Source organism: Syngnathoides biaculeatus, chromosome 4, assembly GCF_019802595.1.
Source record: "Syngnathoides biaculeatus isolate LvHL_M chromosome 4, ASM1980259v1, whole genome shotgun sequence".
Taxonomy (NCBI): Eukaryota; Metazoa; Chordata; class Actinopteri; order Syngnathiformes; family Syngnathidae; genus Syngnathoides; species Syngnathoides biaculeatus.
Genome location: NC_084643.1, coordinates 9,141,112 through 9,162,812, shown reverse-complemented (window position 1 = coordinate 9,162,812; position 21,701 = coordinate 9,141,112). Strand labels below are relative to the sequence as shown.

The following is a 21,701-nucleotide window of genomic DNA, read 5'->3' as shown; positions in this document are numbered from 1 at the left end:
AAGAGAGATGAACTAATATTTGAGTCCTATTTTGAAAGCTTCCCCCATCCATGTGCTTGAATATGTATGCATTTCTGTGGTCACACTTGCTCATAGTGACTGTTTTCAACTCTGCACGTCTTCTTGCTTCAATATTTTTCGTGTCCAAGTTACACTTGGATTTCCCATAAAACAACACGGAATTTTTAGTTAAATGTCAGTCAAAAGAGCATGACACAGGACCCAATTGCTCTATCTGTTTTGTCAGCTGACCCGTCACAGGCTTGTGGACGCCGACGGGATTATCAACCCGGCGGCCTTCTACATCTACCTGACCGCCTGGGTCAGCAACGACCCGGTGGCCTACGCAGCGTCACAGGCCAACATTCGCCCGCATCCTCCAGAGTGGCTCCACGACCGCACTGACTCCATTCCCGAAACACGCCTCAGCAGTAAGTAAACCTGCCTTATGGTTACAAAATATGAAAACAGTAGTTTGTTATATTTTCACCTCGGGAGAAAGAACATGTGGTCCCACCGAATGGCCCTAAACACCATTTAACTATAAGTGATGCGTTACAACATACACTTCTTGCACAACAGGCATGGTATCTCAAATCTTCTTTTCCCATTGAAATGAATGGCAGTGCTATTAATCTGTTCCAGCCTTCCCCCCACAAAAATGAGAAAAATGGCACACTATAATATTGTGGTTTATAAAAAACACAGTAATAACATGAATTTAAAAGAATGTTAACAACAAAACAGTTTTTGCTTCATGATTAATTAATTGCAGCTCCTTTTGGTGTGCACAACTTGGCCACCCGGAGGCAGTGAAATACATGCATGCAGAATACACACCGTTTCTCGAGCGGAAGGGACACGTTTTTGCAATAATAAACGACATTCCTCGTAGATTTCTATATATGTCAAGCGAACCTTGTTTAAAACAATAGTTATCATGAAGAAAGGCAGCAAAAAAAATTCAAAAACAAGCTTTTCTTTTCAAATATATATTCACAAGTCTTGAGACTTATTGCGCTAACAACGCTAATCGTCGTGAAAACGCTGCCTCCACATAACTTAAGATCATTTTTAAAGTTGTGCAGGAAACCTCTAGAAAGGCAAAACAAGCAGTAAGACTCACTGAAATTCATCTGAGAAAGGCTTTACATGCTACATGAGACTGCTTTTAGGTTACAAACTATGTTAAACTAACTTAATCTTTAATGTCTATGGAAGACAGCGCAGATGGGGAAATCTGTGATACAATAAATATTGTGAAAAAATGGGCACCATGTGCAATCAGTGGTTAGCATGTCTGCCTCACTGTCGCCAGCAAGTCCTGGGTTCCCGTCTGGGTATTCAGGGTTCCTCACACGTTCCCCGAAAAATGTATGTTAGGTTAATTAAAGACTAAATTGTCCTTATTTGTGAATGGTTGTACGATTCACTAGCGTTCTTCAGTCCAGGGCGTATTTCGCCCATCACCCCAAAATCTGATGAGAGACGCTCCAGCTCACTGTTGACCATAAAAAGCGCTACTGAAAATGGATGCATGTATTCAGTAAAAAGGCCTCTGTTTAATATATGAAATCTAAATGAGGAAACTCAACCATTTTCTTTGCATTTTCTGCACGTGAGCAGTGGTTTACCATTTGTGGTTTTTGGTTGTGTGCCCCTCAGCCCTGAGTGTGGTCCCAGACCGCGACGGCTGTGCGTTTATGGAGCACAGGCTCAGGTTGCCTGGCCGAAGATCAAGACGCCGTTCGATGCAGTCGTTCTTACGGTGCCCGCGGCAAACGCTATAATCCATGCTAGCGCGAGGGCCCCCTGTAATTACACACGCATACATTATTAAAACTACCACACCCCACACGTGCACTGTAATTCGCTCGTGTTGTTGTTTGATTCTGCCCTGGGATTTGAAGTCAAGAAGTGCTCCATGTGGTGGGAGGACAATGATTGGATAATGAGGGCGGGTAGCACCAACGGATAGCAAGCAGGAAGTTCCTAAAAAGAGAGGATTTCATAGTTGAGATTAGAATGGGGTCTTGTCTGACCCCTGCAGGCGTACGTACAAGACTCAGGGAGCATTCCTAAACCTATGCATTTTGTATTTTTGTCATATTTTACAGCACTTTGTTTTGGGTGTCGTAATGGCGCTGATTGTGACATTGCATTGCAGCGGATCAACGTTAGCTCTGACACTCGGCTGTGTCTGGAACTGATAGGTCCTCATTAGGCCGGCTGGCCCACAGACTCGCTGGCTTGGACTCAATGGAGCTCTGTTTCACACTGTTCCATCCACCCCCACCACACACACACACACACACACACACACACACAGATTTAGTTGCTCCACAGCTTGATATTGGTCGTTTGGCTAAGAGTAATCCGAAATTATTGCATGAATGCTGAAGAGCATTCCAATTTCAAATGTTCGTTTGCAACATGCTCATATACAGTACATATAAATACTGATTTGTGACATCGCAGTAATATTCACCAATTTCCCACTTTTTTTCAGCATTTAACATTACATGACATTTTACCTATTGTGCCGACCAGTTCAGGGTTAGTCCGCCTTTCACCCGGAGATAGCTGGGATAGGATCCAGCTTTCCCGCAACCCTTTTGAGGATAAGCAGGATAGATAATGACATGACATTTACATATTCCTTTCACATCTCATGACCAATTCAAACCATTTTAACTGTTCAGCTAATTCAGCAAGTCTACTGAACTATTTTTGACCTTCACAAATTTTTCAGTATAACACATTGACCATGTCAAAATCAACACATAGTGTAAATTTCGGTAGTTTACATATTTACTTCCTCTTTTGTATTTTTATCTACCAATTCAATCCAGTACAACTTCAAACTTTTGCCAAAGATTGTAGAAAAAGTATGGGCGGCACCGTGGAGCAACTGGTGTGAGAGCGTTGGCTTCACATTTCTGAAGACCGGGGTTTGAATCCCGGCCCGCCTGTGTGGAGTTTTGCTGTTCTCCCCATGGCTGCGTGGGTTTTCTCTGGGCACTCCAGTTTCCTCTCCCATCCCAAAAACATGCATTTGTTGAAGACTAACTTGCCTGTAGGTGTGAATGTGAAAGCGACTCTTGTCTGTCTCTATGTGCCCTGCGATAGGCTGGCAACCAGTTGTGGGTGTTCCCTGGCTCCAGCCAGGAGATAGCTGGGAAAGGCTCCAGCACTCCCGCGACCCTCTTGAGGATAAGTGGCTTGGAAAATGAATGAATGAATGAATGAATAAGTATGGTCTTACATACCAAAAACAGAGTGGGGAAAAAATAAAAGTCAAGCAATTATCACTTCTACATTTCAACTTATTGGATGTTTTTTCATATCAACGTCAGCTTTTCAGCCTTCACACGCAACTTCTGCAGATACTGTAATCCGGTTAACCCCTGCGGTTGATATATCTGTTCTTCAGTCCCTGCCGCCGAGCCTATCGAATTCGCACAATTCCCCTTCTACCTCAACGGGCTCCGGGAGACGCCGCAGTTCGTGGAGGCCATCAAGAGCGTGCGGGCCATCTGCGGCAACTACAGCCGCCAAGGCCTGCCCTCGTACCCCAACGGTTATCCCTTCCTCTTCTGGGAGCAGTACATCAGTCTTCGCCACTGGCTCCTGCTCTCCCTCAGCGTGGTGCTGGCGTGCACCTTCCTGGTTTGCGCCCTCTTCCTACTCAACCCATGGACCGCCGGCATCATTGTGAGTACTTCGCACACAGTCCATGCGTGATAATAATTAAATAGTAATGATAATAATGATTAAAATGATTGTTAATGCTTTATGAAGTTGTAATACATCACAGTAATAAAAATAGAGCTGTGTCACAACTTCATAAACCCATGTTAAGTCATTTAAACGACTATCTTTGTAGTTATTTCACACTGTTTGTAAACCTACAACAGTTTAAGAAGCCTTTAAAATCTATTTACTTATTTTAGATGAGTGCAGCAGAACAGTGGTGAGGTGTGCCGTAGGTGTGACAAATGAATTTAAGGTGGAGGTGGGACTGCATCATGGATCAGCTCTAAACCCCTTCCTGTTTGCTGTGTTAATGGATAGACTGACAGATGAGGTTGGACTGGAATCCCCTCGGACCGTGATGTTGGCAGATTATATCTTGATAAGCAGTGATAGCAGGGAGGATGTGGAGGAAAAATTAGAAAGATGGAGGGATACACAGGAAAGGGGAGGAATGAAGATCACCCAGAGTAAAACAGAATATATGTGCATGAATGAGAGGGGAGGAGAGGGAAGAGTGAGGCTACAGGGAAAAGAGATAGTGAGGGTGGACGACTTCAAATACTTGGGGTCAACAATACAGAGCACTGGTGAGTGCGGTAAGGAAGAAACGGGTCCAAGCGGGTTGGAACTGCTGGTGGAAGGTGTCTGGTGTGTTATGTGACAGAAGAGTCTCCGCTAGGATGAAGGGCAAAGTTTATAAAAGAGTGGTGAGGCCAGCTATGATGTACAGGTTAGAGAGAAAGATTCAGGAGATAGGCTTAGATGGAAAAAGGTGACACACTGTGGAGACCCCCAACGGGACAAGCCAAAAGAAGAAGACTATTGAAGTACATTTAAAACACAAAAAACAGTTTGTTAATGCTACACACCAATGTTGCAGTGAGTGTAGCAGCTGCTTAAATGTCATCAGCTCATGAAAGTAGTTGGGAGACATTTATAAGTAGTTATTAATGTTTATTAACACAGTTACAAACAGGTTATAAACTCTTTATATACATTCCCTTAGCACTAAATGTCTTTATCCTTTCATGTTTACTTGTTTTGAAAGAGTACCTGTTTATCCTGAAATTTTCTTCCTCTGACTAATCTCCTCACCTCTGGCCTGCCTCACAAGCACTCACTCGCTCAAAGACAACAAAGTCAAAATGCTGATGAATTTTTCAAATGTGCATAAAGCAGGATTAATTTGGCAGATTTCCTATTTTGGGGGCTTTTTCTTTGGCGTCCAGAGGACCTCTCCAAGTGGAGAAGGAAGGGAAGACACGTCTGCTGAGTGTTATTGTAGGCCCTGTCACTCGTGTTTATCTTGTGCTGTTTAGTCTACTCTTACACTCCCTGGCACTAAATAGACGGGAGAGGACGCAAAGGTTCTCTCAACTCTTAAAACCTAAAATAAAAAAAGAGTTTGATTTGATGTCCATCCTCCTGACTCCTTCTCTCTTTCCTGTCCGCTACGGTGTTTCCACAGAGACACACAAACACGCAGCCTTGTGTATATACCTGAACGCATGCAGCTGAACGTATAAACACACGAGGACATAATTCACACGCGCGCACACGCATTGCTCTGTTTTTTCTCTCCGGCGGCGGGATGTATTTTATGGCCGGCAGCCGCCCCGGCCACCCGAGTCCTTGGCCTGGGCAGAGAGAAATGGCCCTCGAGTTGATCGGTCCAGTTTTACTAGCCACATCAAAGGACGGGTTATGCAGAGGTGTCAGGTTCAACCGTCACTAAACGAAGCCCCCAATGCTCATTAATGAACAACACTGACTGATTCTATAGGTATAACTTTCTTAGGAATGTTGTTAACATGTAATGCATAGGAGAATTCCTTTCAGAAGGCCAATTCCACCTCATTTCTATCATGAAATAATTTTTTTTACATGAGCATTATTTTTTTTCAATACAGCTCTTGTACTGATTATCTTTTTCATTTTGCAGTATATTAATGAAGATGTGTTTTGAAGAGTTTATCTTTCTATATATTCAAAGGTTCCTAGTTTCTTTACTGCTGTAAACTGATATTTGTATTCTGTCATCATACATACATCATACATTGAGTCATCATACATACCTACAGCCACCTCATGGGCATTTTTGTCCTGTATGTGCTCGCTATTTCCCTTTTATCAAAGGATTTGGCCCATGTAACTTGACACCTGTTAGCTGATTATGGCATTTACTTCAGCCTCATGTCCTTCTCTTCTCAGTGCAAATGTGATTTTTCCATTTATGGGCGGAATTCCGTCTTTTTAAATTGCATTGATTAAAAAAAAAAAATATATATATATATATATATATATATATATATATATTCTCTTTTTTCTGCAATATTCCAACCGTAACCTGTGCCAGAATCCACACTCGTTCATATTCCGGTGCAACTTTTGCAATTGAGGTAGAAGATTAGCTACTTGTCTGTTGATTGGTCGAATGTGTTCCTCCTAACCAATGAAAACACTTGTTGTATACGAGGCAGATCATGGGGCCATTTTCAAGTCAACATGATGGTGGTGCTCAAGAGGGAAAGACGCCTCTTGAGTGAAATAAATTGATAGATATGTAAAAAAAAAAAGTTCAGATGGCATTGGACGGAACGAAAAATCGTCGATACCGTTGGAAAGAACGAAGTTCCCACTCTGTTAAGCGACTTAATTCACAAAATCGATCGACCTGGTAAAGCATTGTGCACGTGGGGTCAGGATGCTATTGACTATGGATCAAGAGGTTTTGAAGGCATTGGAAGTTCACGCGAAACGACAAAAACACGTCAAACATCTGAAAGCAACGAAGACAAACTTTTCCATAGGTGCTACATTAAAATGTCAACCCAAGGCCAACAAGCAACCCCAGTTGCAGCTGATTAGAGTTCAGAGGCAATTACTTGTAAACATGTCTGTATTATTTACTGATGACGACAAAGGACCTGAACAATTGTTGTCAAATTCATGCGTTTCAATCATTTACAAAAAAACGAAATGAAAACGTTTTAGAATGGATACGATATACACGCTATGAAAGCACGCTTGCATGCCATGATGCAAATCTGAATTCAGTTGAGTCGTTGACTGAGTTGGATTTGTATTTGAATTTGTAATTTTTGGGGGAAAAGGTATGCACCTTAATAATGAACAATCATATCGTGTGCATTTTGAAAACAGAATAGCATTTTTTTATAGATGTACTAGATATATTTCATTCATAATACAATTTATAAAACTTGCACGTTAAAATTGATGATCATCCTTTGATCATGCTTGCAGACACCCCCCCCCAGCTATTTTTCTGTCTTTTTTCATTCAGTCAAATGACATGTCTGTCAGTGGCCTCCACGCAGACCCACGTTTCTCCCACATGTTCTGTTACTAACTGTAACATCTGTAAGAGCATACTGCACATCCATCTTTGTCTGTTGCTCAACCACACGGCAGATCACAAAAGTCCACATACATGTACAGAATGTGTAAGGAAATCTTTTTGAGCCCGTATTTTAACCACCCCGCTGTGGCTGCTGTGTACTGCAGGTGTTGGTGCTATCACTCATGACAGTGGAGCTGTTTGGCTTCATGGGGCTGATGGGAATCAAGCTAAGCGCCGTCCCCGTCGTCATCCTCATCGCCTCGGTGGGCATCGGGGTGGAGTTCACTGTCCACGTGGCTCTGGTACGGACGTTCAGCATCGCTATGTGCGTCGGCCAGCCGGGTGCTGAAGAATGAGAGATAACGTGTGTGTTGTGTGTGTGTTGAAGGCCTTCCTGACAGCCATAGGGGACCGCCACAAGCGGGCAGTGCTGGCTCTGGAGCACATGTTTGCGCCGGTGCTTGACGGCGCCTTCTCAACGTTGCTGGGCGTTCTGATGCTCGCCGGCTCGGAGTTCGACTTCATCGTCAGGTGAGCGCACGTCAACACTCACGGATAGGGAACATTCTAAGCTGACAGGTTTGCCCCTACCTGGAATGCTTTATCGGGGTCTGCGTGGCGTCTGCGGACCACTGCGACCGTGCCTCAACCTGTATGTCACCCTGGAATCTACCTGAGATTCCGGTCATGCATGAGGGCTCTCCTCCCCTCCCCTATAATCCTCTTTCTTCCCGCTACCTGAAGAAAACCATTTTTAAACCTATTGTTGGGGTCTCTTCAACTGTGCTTTCTATATTCTTCATCTTTTAAAAAATGTTGAAACAATCCACTCGTCACAGCTTAACAACCAGCCTGGTTTGTCTGTGTTATCATTGTACAAGTTTCCACCCAACAAACCCTGGTTCAAATCTAAATTGATTGTACCACGCCTCAGAAATTTGCGTCGGATTTAGGATGAGGTGAACTGTGGCGTGCCCAATTAAAAGGACCGTCAGAAAAGCCCGGCTCTTCAGTGTTGTAGTTAGTGTAGGATGTTACGGTTGCGTCAAAAGCTACATTTAGACCCCACAGAAGATGCGCGTTTACAGACATTATTCAACAAAGGGAGCTCGTTGACCAGAAAAAGACGACTATAAACAAAAAAGTGACAGAAGGTCAACATGAAAACCATCTCGCTTATTTGATACCTAAATAAGGACAGTGGACGAGGAACCACAGGAGAAAAAACACTAACGGAAGCTAGGAAAACAGACGCTATCCTTAACAAGGGAGAGAAACAAGAACAGAAAATCACAGCAGTAATTACTAGAAAAATAGCAGATGAAAATAGCTACCGAGAGAACAGAAAGAACGTGGGAATGCCCGAGAATGTAATAAACTGGCAAGGAAATGGCAACACACGGACTTCGGATTTCTCTGCGTCTTCGTCTTTCGTCTCCCATGTTCCACTCACCTGCACTTTGCGGGATTGCAACACAACAGAAGGTTCCACACAGGAAACAAACAAATAGGGAGGGTTCAAATCTGCATTGAAGGTGGTGTTTGTCAGAGCTCTGTGAGAATTGGGACCAGGTCAACCCTAGAAATGGGTGAGGCAGTTGGATGATTGAAAACCAATAGGGGTTGAAAGTGCTACAGCATTACCTTGACTTACTAGTACCCCAACTATGGAGTTTTTTTTAAATTAAAACCTGCCAAAGTCCACTAGCTTAATGCTAACACGTAATTCAAAACGAACCAACCCAGCACACGCTTTCGGCATATGTACCACACCACTGTGGTCACTGATGTTGACATTAGCAATGCTAAACTGTGCGTCTCGAGACTAACAAGGTTTTTGTGGCTCTCCCGTACCTGCCATGTCTGGGGAGAATCCAGTGGACGGAGGAAGAGTTGAAGGTCACGAGAAGGAAGGATGGAAGGAGTAAAGGGGCTATGTGAAATGAGAAGAGTGGTGGGGTGGGCATTGCTGGAAGAGTTGGGAAAGTCCTCTGGCTTTTGAAATCACTTTCAGCTCGTTTTAACGGCCCTCGCTGGACATTTATAAGCGTAGGGTGCGGAGGGAGGTGGGGGGCTGGGGGTTAAGAGCGCAGCTGTGGAAAGCCCGGAGAAGTGGAAATTAAAGCCGACACACTGTGGGGGCTCTGTGTTGGTGGTTTGCTTTGCGTGCGTGTGCCTGCGCTCTTGTAAGCGCACAGTCTGCAAAGGCGGCATCTAAACTGACGCCGAAGATGAGGCACCGTTCTATACGTTCGCACTGCCAGGGCGCATTATGAAAACTTTCCAGTGAGCTCAGAGAGTCGTTTAGCGTTTGCGTGAGGTCACGTGAAACCGCAACGCAGGGTGGCCGTGTAATTTGCGCGGCCTGCTCCTTTAAGAAAATGGAGCGCTGAGGTCCATGTGACCTCCAGACACACAAAATTCAGTCATGTGCGCGGCATCCACGCCACCCTCCTCCCCCGACCTGCTCTCTGACCTTGTAATCATGAGGGTCAACGATGGCGTGCCTGCTGGCCGGGACGCAAACACACACACACACACACACACACGCAGGAGAGGCCTCACGGACACGTCTCACCTCCAACGGCGCGCTCTGCTTTCTGGACCTCCATTTGGAAGGTTCTGCTGTTGTGTGAGCAAACAAAGCAGCGCCTCGAGACAGCGCAGTAACAACAAGGCTGTGCTCGTATTTTCTCGCTGGGAGTGTTTCCCTGACTTTCTCCCATCAGCCTTGTGAATGTTTTCACTCTAAACAGCTCGACGGGGGCACAGGGCCTTGGTATGTGGGCCGCACATGGGCGCGAATGTGTCCGGGTCTGCTCGTTCCAGAGGTGATGTAGCCTTTTCCCGCGTGGTGTGGACCAAAATTTTAATTGCTGTTGGTATTACATCCCTCGCATATTTGCAATTCACTATTTAAAAATTCACCTGTACACATTTTTTTGTCTCTGGAAACAATCCCCCCCTTCCCCAAATGTCTTTGTCTTAAAAGATGGTGGAATAGCATGTGATTCATGATCCGCATGGATGCTATGTTCCAAATAACTAAATAAATCAATGTCATGATCCAAAAGTGGCTCATGGCTTGATCCGTGACAGTGTGAAAGCAGCTACAGCAAAGACTCTCACTACATTGTAATGAAGTAGACTGTTGGTGATATAAGCTTTCGCTCTTAGAAAGTATTAAAGTGTTATACTTGATATTACTGCATCACACTGAGCTGTTTCATATGCACTTAGTACACAGGTAAGAGAGACCCAGTGGAGCAACTCATGTAGACAGACAATATAACAATACTCACATGTATCTACAGGTACATCTCAATAAATTAGAATATGGTAGAAAAGTAAATTTATGTCATATGTTATATGGATTCAGTAAGTAATTTTCAGAGGGGAAATCCCTGCCTCAGTTCTACATCACAAATCATTTTCATTGTTTCTGGGTTATTTTACACATCCATCCATCCATCCATCCATCAATCTTCTACCACATATCGGGGTGGGTTGGCTTTAGCAGGGATGCCCAGACCTTCCTTCCCCCAGACACTTCATTCAGTTCTTCTGGGGGATCCCGAGGCGTTCCCAGGCCAGCGGAGAGGCATCTCTCCAACATGTCCTGGGTCTTCCTCCCCGGGGTCTCCCCTAGGTAGGACATCCCCAGAACACCGCACCAGGGAGTCGTCCCGGAGGCATCCGAATTAGATACACCAGCCAACTCATCTGGCTAATCTCAATGCGGAGGAGCAGCAGCTTGACTCTGAGCCCCTCCCGGATGACCGAGTTTTACACATAATGTTCTCATCTCGAGAGAGATTGAATCTGGGGTTTTTGTATAAGCAGGAAAATCATACCTGTACCGTAATTTTCGGCTCACAAGCCGCAACTTTTTTCACACGCTTTCGACTCTGCGGTTTATGCGTTGATGCGGCACTGGCGTTAGCGCCGTGCTTGTGTTAATGCACCTGGTTATAAGCCTTGGTACACAGAAAGTGTTTAATGCTAGCGCGAACTCTTCCTGTGTACCGAGGCTAATAACCAGGTGTGCTCTGTAGGCCGGGAATTACGGTATTTAAAAAAAAATCATGAAATATCTCGCTCCTCGTGGGTGGTGTACAGTATGTCTATAATAAGAGATTCACTTTTTTAATGGAACTACCAAACTAAATTCAGCTGAGACTCTTCTAATTTAAGATTGGCCTGTGTTTTTTTATTCTTTCTGAAAAGTGATTCATACCACTGTAGCTAAGTGATACAATTGTCAAAATGTTTTTCACGTCTATGTTTACATTTTGCTGCCCGCACATGGGTAATGCGCACACACCAGAAGGAGCAGCAGGATGCCCTCTGAATTGAAGCAAAGAATGTGGCAAAAAAATTTGAAGAATTGATTTTCTTTCCATCCTATTTACTTGTCGTTACTCTTATGTATTTCTGAACTACAATTTTATGGAGTGCTAGTTTTTGTGTGACAAAGACAAAAATAGTTGGAATTCATTTCGGGGCTAGAACGCATTAATTCATACGCTCGTGAGAGAGACCTCCAACTAACGATGGTAGAGTGAGATCGTATGAGGGGCGTTTCTTACTTGATACGTTGGAGATTTAATTAGTCCGAGGATTGCGGACTGCGGAGTGGCCCGGGAATTTCACAGGGGCTTAACTTGGAAAGAAGGGAGAGAAAAGCGAGCGATGGAAGGAAATAAAAGACGCGGGGGGCAGAGAGTTGGAGATGGTAAGGGGCGCGGGGGGCTTCTCCTTCCTCGTCCACTAAATTGTTCTAGCTTCTAAATTCTAAAGCCTGCACTCCATTCACTTTCTTAAGAGAGAGAGAGAGAGAGGCCCCCTAGTCGCCCCTCTTTTACCCTGGGCCTCCTCACTTCACATTCCTCCTTGCTTTGTTTTCTCCATGTTTTGCTTACACACTACACATCCACACACACACACGAGAGAGTACCCTTATAACCAATCACCCCCCACCCACCCACCACCCCACCCGTCCCAATCCTCACAATGCACTCACTTTTTGAATTAACTAGCACTGGCTAATTATGCTTCCTCTTTCTTGTCTCTGTGTGGCGTCTTAAAGACTAACCCTGTTTTAGGCGGACCTAAAAACGCATCAGGTACATTTCTGTTTTGCTCCAAATACACAAAGTGCATGCCTCAATCTATTTGTGTGTGCTTCTACGTGGGGAGTGGTTGACGGCCCTTGGTTTAGTTCATGTCTGCCTGAGTGTAAATGTTTCTGCGCAGATTTATTTGTTTGTTTTATGTTTTTGTTTTTCTTTTGTGGTCAGGGCATTGCTTTGTTTCTGGTCATATTTTTAAGCACAAACATGTTTGCATGCAAGTGAGTTGAAAAGTCGGGGAAAAAAATGTGGATCAATATGTCACTACAGTAAAAGCAGGGTAAATAAGATTTCAACATTCCTAACTATTGTACAAGTGTAAGTTATCCTATAAAACTAATGTTAAGTAAAACTACTACAGTTTGTAGCTACATGGTATGGACATTAGCATTTGTTTAATGAAACTAATCGGTGTATTTAATTTATTGGTACTAATTGTGCGTATTGTAGTGAGCAGAGCGTTTTTGAAGTCCTTTTCATACTCGCGCTCGCGGCTACTGCAGCTCTCCAGCGGGTAGTTTGCCATTATACTCGAACACGACCCAGTTTCGAAAATGTGCTGCAGTTCTTCTCCGAGTCAAAGGTGTCGCTATGAATGGTATTGATTATGACCACTGATCTAAAAAAAAAAAAAAAAAAGACTGGATTGCGCATAGACATCGAGCGGTATGTCGATTGGTTGAAGCCTGTTGGCTGCCATCTTGGCACTCCCAAAACTTGTGGCGGACATGGTTTACAGGTTGGATTATAGTGGGGGTTTTCTCAAAGTTTGAATCTTTGAATCAAAGTCTGCCCTTCTGTTCATAAAAAAAAGTTTACAAGGCTGGGGGCCGAGTTGCTACAGATACAGCATTGCACTCCCAGCCTAGCTTACTCTACTACTAAAGCTCTACTAAATATAATTCTAAAATTATTTTATTATATAAAGTATTTAAACTATACATGTATTTCTACTATGCAGTTTAATATCAGAATAGCTATAAAAATGCTTTAAAAAGCCTAATTTTTTAGGCTTGAAACACATTATTTCTTTTTCCATTCATTGTAGTAGGAAACATCGATTCGGTTTTCGAACAAATCACTTCTCGACCCGTTTTCTAGAACGTATTGTGGTCGAGAACCGAGGCATCACTGTACTTCTTAGTTAAAACACAATTTCAAAAACAAGTACATTTTGAAGATAGTCACGTTGTGGAAAAAAAGTTGTCCTATATATTTTTTTCACGCTTCCACCGTATTGTTAATTTATTCCACTTTTGGCGCTTGACTTATAGGGGGTTGTTCTTGCAGGTATTTCTTTGCAGTACTGGCCATCCTCACAGTTCTGGGAGTTCTGAACGGACTGGTCCTTCTTCCCGTTTTGTTGTCCTACTTTGGGCCCTATCCTGAGGTAAGCAGTGAAATAAACCAAGGAAAAGGTACAAGCCAATAGTACATCAGACCAGCCCATAATAATCTCCCTGACTCATTTACTCCAGGTGTCTCCAGTGGATGGTCGCAGCAGGTTACCCACCCCAGAGTCCCCGTCCCACACGGTCCGCTTTTCAGTCCATCCCCAACCCGCCGCTTCAGCCTCGGCCACCTCAGGCGCAGTCTCGGACTCGTCGGACTCCGAGTACAGCTCCAACAGCAGCGCGTCGGGCGTTAGCCAGGAGCTGCGCGAAAACCTGCCCCCGCACAGGGGGCACACTGGGACCGAAGAACGGCAGCAGCAGCAGCAGCAGCAGTTCCACCTCCACACCAGCAGAGGCGGAGTGACAAGGACAGAGGAGGAAAGGAGGGCGGGATCGGGGCACAGGCGCTCAACCAGGCAGCCCGACCCCCCGGCCTGTAACGTTTCTTCGGTAAGACCACCTTGCGATCGGCTCTCTAATCCATGAGTCCGGTCGTTAAAAAATATAGTTGAATGTATTCTTGTGAAAGAAAAATACAAAAAAGTTTTTTATAAAGAATAAATGTTGATGTAGTGTTTTCTACTATGTTTAATGAACCAAAAATTCAAGTAACTTTTTTTTATTCAAACAAACATAAACAACTGCACTTTGAAAACAATACAAATTTAATAATTGTAAATAAAAAGATTTTTAATGGAATACATACAAAAAAATAAATTAAACAAATACAATTCCAAATTATATAAACAAGCATTTTAACATACAAAAAATAAAAATCCCACAAAAAGACAATTGTAAAAAAAAATATATGTATATATTAAGCCATATAAAATTGATTTTAGAAATAAAAAAAATAAAAACTGTAAAAAATAAATTAAAAAATACTTCAAGAAGATTGTTGTCTGCCATCAAAAAAAATATTTAAAAAAATATTCAGAAAAATAGTACATTTGAGAGAGCGCTTTAGGGACATATAGTATTTTTCTATTGTGTTTCTATTTTCTACTATCTTTGAAAAAAATTGTTGAAAAATAATAATAATAAATATTTATGTATAAACGCTCTCACAATTTTCATGTTAATATTTTCTAACATCTAAAAATACATTTTAGAATAATTGCATGATGTATGTATAATATGAATAGATTGAATAGAAAAAAATTTATAATTATTGAAAACAATTACAAATGATGGGATTTTTTTCTTTCATCAATGCAGGTATTTTAAAAATTCATAAAACTTTATCATTTAGAAAAAAACAATTAGCATTGGCACATGCTAAATGATGGTCCTTATTCTAAACAGTAAAATAGTAAGAGTTGACTTTGTTTTGTTGCACAGTCTCAGGGCTGTAATGCCGGACCCGGGCCCAGCGCTCCCCAACGGAACAGGGACCCCAAGGGCCAGCAGCACCGGCAGGCCCCGCCACCAGGCCGCCCGCGCACAGACGCTTTCGAAACCTCTCCCGAGGCCGGCGCCCACGGACACAGAGAACAGTCGGCGGGCCACCGGGGGCGTACCCCCCCGCACCGCCCCAACACTTACGGCCAGCCCATCACCACGGTGACGGCGTCGGCCTCCGTCACCGTGGCCGTCCACCCCGCCGGCTCGTCTTACCCGGCATACTCTGCGACGGACGCTTATCGCCAGGAGGAGCCCCGGGCCTCCTTCCAAGATCCCCACGTGCCCGCGGACCCCCACGTGGGCGGCGCAGGGAGCGCGGTGGACGCCATGGAGCTCCAGGATCTGGAGTTTGAAGCAGCTGACGGCAACAGTGGCTGACGGGCCAGCTGAGGTAAGTCAACGCGTACGTTTATAGAGCTCGTGCACGTGACGTCGCCATTTTCACGGCGCCATATTGCCGGTCAAACAGAGCTGCTCGACAGTGTGGGGGAATTCGAACCGGAGGAGAATATTCACAATGCCCGAGACTTGTTGTGCTGTTGGTTGTTACAACAGACGAGACAGATATTCCAAGAGGTCATTCTATGGAATACTAGCCGAAAATACAAGAAAATATCGATGGATTTCTGCAATTAAACATGATTGATGGTGCCCAACTAAATACACATATCACTTCATTTCAGGTAGGAATTATTCTTTTCAATCTCAAATTACCAAGAAGTATTTATAATGCCAAGTTGGCTCATTTGAGAACAATGCGTTTAAAAACGTGTACAGAAGCGTGTTGCGGCCACACGTTAAACTTCGGTAAAAAATCTCCCCGAAAGACTTTTTTTTTTTTTTTTTCCCCTTATGCATTGTTTTCAAATGCATATTTAAAAAAATAAAATAAACCGTTGGTCACACAGATGTTTACGTAGGTTAACGTGTGGCCGCAACGCTCTTCCGTGTACGGGGGATGAAGCCTATCCCAGCGGTTTATTTTCTGTTTTTAAATAGGCATTAGACTCATTTCAGAACAATGCATGTTTTTTAAAAAAAAAAAAAAGTGAAACGTAGAAGTTTACCGAAATTCAAAGTGTGGTCGCAACACGTTTCCGTGTACGAGGAGCCAACTCGCTGTCTTTTTTTTTTTTTTTTTGTTCCAATCACAGTTAATGAATGCGAGTTTGTGTAAAAGCAGGGGTCATTTATTGAAATATTGGTATATGTATTGAAAATATCTGAGTGGCTCCATCACTATGTGGGATTTATTCTTGATTGAGAACAGGTCCAGCAACGAAGTATTTGTATGCGTCCAGACTTTTCTACGCTTTCAAACTCTTCCGTGTAAATCTCGACGACTTCCTCACCAGATCCACGTGTAGATCCAGTTGTCCGAGACAAGCGGAACCGGGGTAACGGTCCAATTTCTTATCGGCGAAAACATCAACTTCGGCATTAAATATGGGTCCTCTGTGCCGAGTGTCTCTCATTTTTCCACGTACCTTCGTTTATTATTAATACCTGCTAAATGTTTAACGGTATCGGACAAAACTCTGGGCGTCGTGCTACGAGTCGTGTTTTCGCGTCGTCTCCAACCGACTTAGCATTGAAGAATGCTTTGTTTGACCGACACTTCCGGCCGGTCACGTGATTTGATGACGTATGTGCACGAGCTCGATCCTCTCCTCACAGAAAACATATCACATAATTTTCACACCAGTAATAACGATGGCTCTCGTCCCGCAGTGTGTGTTCGTGTCACGGCCAAAGATGAACTGTAAGCGGATGACTTGGCCCGGCCCGACTTGCCCATGGTCCTGACGCCTTCCCCATCATGGTGCTCATTCTTACTGTAACCCCGTGGTCTCTTGTCTTAAAATATTTCGATAAGTATTTAAAATGATGTATACATATGTAAATAAGAAGAAAAAAAAAGTAGCTTTGTTTAGGGAGGGGAGAGAGTTGTGCAAGTCCTCACGTGAACAGACCGGGGGCTGCCATTTTGTTTGGTGCCTTTCCGTCTGTGTGTGTGTGTGTGTGTGTGTGTGTGTGTGTGTGTGTGTGTGTGTGTGTGTGTGTGTGTGTACGTACGTATGTGTTATTCAATCCCAATCAGTTTGAACTATGCAAATGTAGGAAGGAGAACAAAGATGTGGTTTGGTGGGTAACGCAGAGTTAGCCATATGATATTGCAAGATACTAAACAATAATTGAGATATTGGAGGAAAATCAAATATCAAACAAATGATCCACACTGTAGTTGAAATTGCAAACAATTTATTTTCTGATGCTTTTGGTTCATTGGCAAAATATGATTTTGTGATACTATTGGTATCAAAAGCAAATTTCTGTCTTAAGATACGATTGATATTGACGGCAAATAATATTTTGTGATTACTATTAGTATTATGAACAAAAGAATTGGTGATACAATGGGCGAAATATGTCACGATGGTATCCTTGACACAATATTTTGTGATTTGGTATCTTTGGCAAACTATTGTATCGCTATATGATCGCCATCATGATACTTTGGTGTCTATCTTAAAATACTACATCATATTGTGATACATTGAAGTATTTTTGAAAAAATATAATATTATTGCATCATTGGTCAAATATAGTATCAAACTATTGATATTGTGATACTACAGTTATCCTGGGAAAAATACTGTATGGCAATCTTACTGGTACTGTAATATTAATATTGTCAGAATACCATATAGCAATTCCGTGATCCCACCTACACTGTGTATGTATGTTAGCTTTGTTATGATCATTTCAAACATGAGGCAAAGCATAATTAGCGTTGTTTGCTAGTCCAAAGTGTGTGTGCGTATAAAACGTGCGTGTGTGTGTGATGTTTGTTGTACAAAGGTACGCGTGTCAAACGATGACGTCTTATCACAAACCTGTGGTAGTTTTGGTAACAATGTTTTAACTCCACACGCTATGCGTGCTATTTAAGACGAGCAAATATGAAGACTTTTTTTTTTTTTTTTTTTTAATGAAGCTAGTTTTTGTTTTCAAGTCACTGCCTCAACAATGGAACCTGTTTGTGCACTCAGCTTCTCCGATTTGTGTGTTTGTTTTTGCATGTGGAAAAGGGTGGGCATCCTTGAAGTCCTGTCAAGGGCCACCGATGTTTTTATAAAGTCATTCGAGGGCCAGAGATGGCAAAATTAATCGCATTCTGTACTTGGAAACAAGCAGAAGTACAGGCCCTTGTGTAAGGTACAAAAAAGTAGTAAAATTAGAAGTGTCTTAAGTAAAAAAAATAATACCGTAATTCCCGGCCTACAGAGCGCACCTGGTTATAAGCCTCACCGAGTACATTTGTAAAGGAAATACCATTTGGTACATAGATACGCCGCAGCTGTGTAAAAGTCGCAAGTGCCCACATTGAAACGCGAGATATTTACACAAAAATACGGTACACACAGAGTTCAACGCTGATGCTAGCGCCGCGCTAACAAGGCCGGTTAAAAAAAAAACAAAACATATCAGTAAAAATCACAGAGACACGGCAGTAACACGCTAGCGCAGCGGTAACAGGGCCGGACTGGTAAAAGTCACTTCCTCGGCACATATATTCCACTGGTCTCACTCTTACCTTTTCCGCTCGAGTGCCCCCTTGCGGCCATTAGAAAAAATCACCGCATAAGCCGCAGGGTTGAAAAAAGTTGTGACTTATAGGCCGGAAATTACGACATTTTACTGTCAATTACATACAATACCTGTTTTGATAAGATGCTCATTGGAAATTGTGCACCTTTGTGCAATAAACAAAATAGTTTCTTTCTTTATGAACTAAATTAGCTAATGATAACAACGGAGGGTTGCATCAAAAGCGCTTACAAGGCCCACCAGCCACATGTTCCCCACCCTTTACTGGAGAAGCAAATGTCTTTTTTACCTTAGCCGGCAACAAATAGCATTTTTTATTTAGTTTTTTTTTTTATTTCTTAAAACCACCTCAGAAAGTTCTGGAACAGGGTCCAAACAAACAGTGGGGGGTACTAACTCACCCCCCTTTGGTTCTCGCCTAGCGGATAAGCTAAATATTCGCACTACATACTGTACAACGCGGCACAACCAGACTATCAACTAACTATATTTCAACTTTGTAACCTTTGATTTTTGTAGGCTGACCGATAAGCTAGTTAGCCCGCTATCCTGCTAACGGCTTCATGCTACACAACTTTCGCCTCGTCTGTACGTATCCTTCCTCTTTGGTAAAACCTTAACTGGAGTTAGCAGCACGATGCTAATTGGAACGCCCGGCCCTTTTAAAGCCAAATGGTACAGCCCAAGCTCCCCTCTTGTGTGCGTGTGTGTCCTCTTACTTCCTGACATCTTTCCAATCAGCTGCTTGCATGAACTAGGTTGTTCGATTATTATTTTTCTTTTGTTTTCTCTCTGTGTCATATTGGCAATAGTGGAGGAACTCATAGCTGACAACTGTTTTATTCAATTTTAAATGGTTCGTTTGTTTCTTAACATTCAATTGTGATATTTATATATTTTGTAATATAATGTTGTTTTTTTGTCATTGTGATGCCAGTGGATAACAAATGCAGGGATTTTTATGAGATGAAAAACACTATTACAATTTATTGTTTTGATCTGTATAAAGTGCTTACTAATGTTAAATAGGAGGATATGAAAAAGATGATTTACCATTTTTACACTACAGGTCTCATCATAGCTCTTAGAGGATTTTTTTTTTCTTTTCTTTTTAAGGAAAAATGAAAAAAAAAATACATGATTGTTTCAGACTGCCATTTTGGATGTATGGTGTTGTTCCGTTACAAAGATAAATGTATGCCATATAATTTATTTATATGAAAATTATTTTTGTAGTGTACATAGTAGCGGTCAAGGCTATTTTGACAGAAGTATATTTGAAAGAGTTTATATGGAATGATATACAGTACCATACCACAGGAAAGGTGGACACAATGTCAACACACCTCCCCTTCAGTATTACACAGTTGTGCGTGTGTATGTATGTTTGCGTGCGCATGTGTATGTATGTTTGTGTGTGTTTGCACGTGTGTGTGGCCATCCAAGTAGAACATTGTACTAGCTCGCCAAATATCCATGTTGAAACACTGATAGAATTCTAACTAATAAAATCAAAAATATAACTTATTTGTGTTTTTATTCATATCTTTAATAATTAAAAAAAAAGAATTGCCAAAAAGTGTTGTATGGTGTCTCATTCTGCTTTCATACTTGGTTTTCTGTTGTTATGCTCGATTTACCTACACAGGGTGTCCCCCCCCCAAAAAAAAAAATGTATACACACTTTAAATAATTGTAAATGTGATGTTTATTATAATTCAAATAATTTTTAACATTTTTAAAATGTATGCATATATATGCATACATTTTCTTGGCCGCTTATCCTCACAAGGGTCGCGGAGCGTGCTGCAGCCAATCCCAGCTGTCAACGGGCAGGAGGCGGGGCAGACCCTGAACTGGTCGCCAGCCAATCGCAGGGCACGTCGAGACTCACAATCACACCTCAACCAGAGTGCCCGGAGAAAAGTCACGCAGGCACGGGGAGAACATGCAAACTCCACAGAGGCGTGTCCGGGATTGAACCCAGGACCTCAGAACTGTGAGGCTGCGCCACCAAAAATTTACTTGTACCTCTATTTTTCTTATGAATAATTTCCATTACCCACCATGTTTTTTTTTTTTTACAGGTTTTGGTCTGGTACTTTTATCTTTCACATTTCGAAAGTGTCTTTCTCTTTCCCAAAATGTTAATTTCACTACTTTATTTTACAGTCCATTCATCTGTCTAGAAGTAGATTTTATTTATGTTTATATTTATTTATTTACTTTATTTATTTATTTTTCATTTATTTATTTACTCTCTTTATTTTTCACACTCTTTTAATGAAGTTTTAATCATTTTTGACATCACAAATCAAATCAAGCATCAAGGCGCTTTTAATTCAATGTGCTTTATTTTATTTTTATTTGACACCCCGTATTGATTTTATTCACCCACTCTATTATCAGTCTGAATAAGTTTGTTTTTTTGGTATGGCATTATCCTACTTTGCAGATACATTCATATCTTTTTTCCACTTGATATTAATTTACCAAACTCCCATCTATACACTGTTCCTCCAACATGTGTCCCCACCCCAAGCCAACCCCCCCCCTCCTCCCCCATGCCACCACCCTTGCACCCCTGCCTCCATTATATGATTTTGATTGACGGCTTTATAGACTGCAAGGAAATTGGTTGTAGCCAGAATACAGCTGGCCCTGGGAAAAAAAAAAAAAGGGCATGTGGCCTCGAGCTGGCGGGGCATGAGGTACGACCCCCCCCCCCCCCCCCCCACCCGCACCTCCTTGTCAGCTGCATGGGTGGCAGCCCTACGTCATGTGGTACCTTAGCATTGAAAGCAGGCAGCATGAAGATGGATTCCGGGTAACCTGCCCCCCGATATTCTCCGTAACGTCGAGGCAAAGGCGAAGGGAGGCTTGCATCGTTATCATTATTATTTTTTTTTTTAGAGCCAATAAAGAAACACACGGTAACAACATATACATAAACAGCAGACTGTGGACTGTCACGGTTTGAACTCTGCTAACTCGACTTGACACTTTTATTTTTTTAGCCTAGCAAGACTGCACTGCTTTCAT

General features: G+C 42.5%; 1 protein-coding gene across 3 annotated transcripts in view; it reads left to right on the top strand.

The window, feature by feature from the left end:
* The window catches only part of ptch1 (patched 1), a 66,262-nt gene extending 46,031 nt beyond the window's left edge, over positions 1–20,231 (top strand). For all 3 annotated transcript variants that reach the window (XM_061817641.1, XM_061817642.1, XM_061817643.1), the window contains exons 18-25: positions 248–431; positions 3,434–3,714; positions 7,282–7,419; positions 7,506–7,648; positions 13,540–13,639; positions 13,728–14,093; positions 14,985–15,438; positions 16,779–20,231. In XM_061817641.1, the coding sequence (XP_061673625.1) occupies positions 248–431; positions 3,434–3,714; positions 7,282–7,419; positions 7,506–7,648; positions 13,540–13,639; positions 13,728–14,093; positions 14,985–15,425 (1,653 nt within the window). In that variant the 3' untranslated portion in view covers positions 15,426–15,438; positions 16,779–20,231. The remainder of the gene's footprint in view (positions 1–247; positions 432–3,433; positions 3,715–7,281; positions 7,420–7,505; positions 7,649–13,539; positions 13,640–13,727; positions 14,094–14,984; positions 15,439–16,778) is intronic.
* The last annotated feature ends 1,470 nt before the right edge of the window (positions 20,232–21,701 follow it).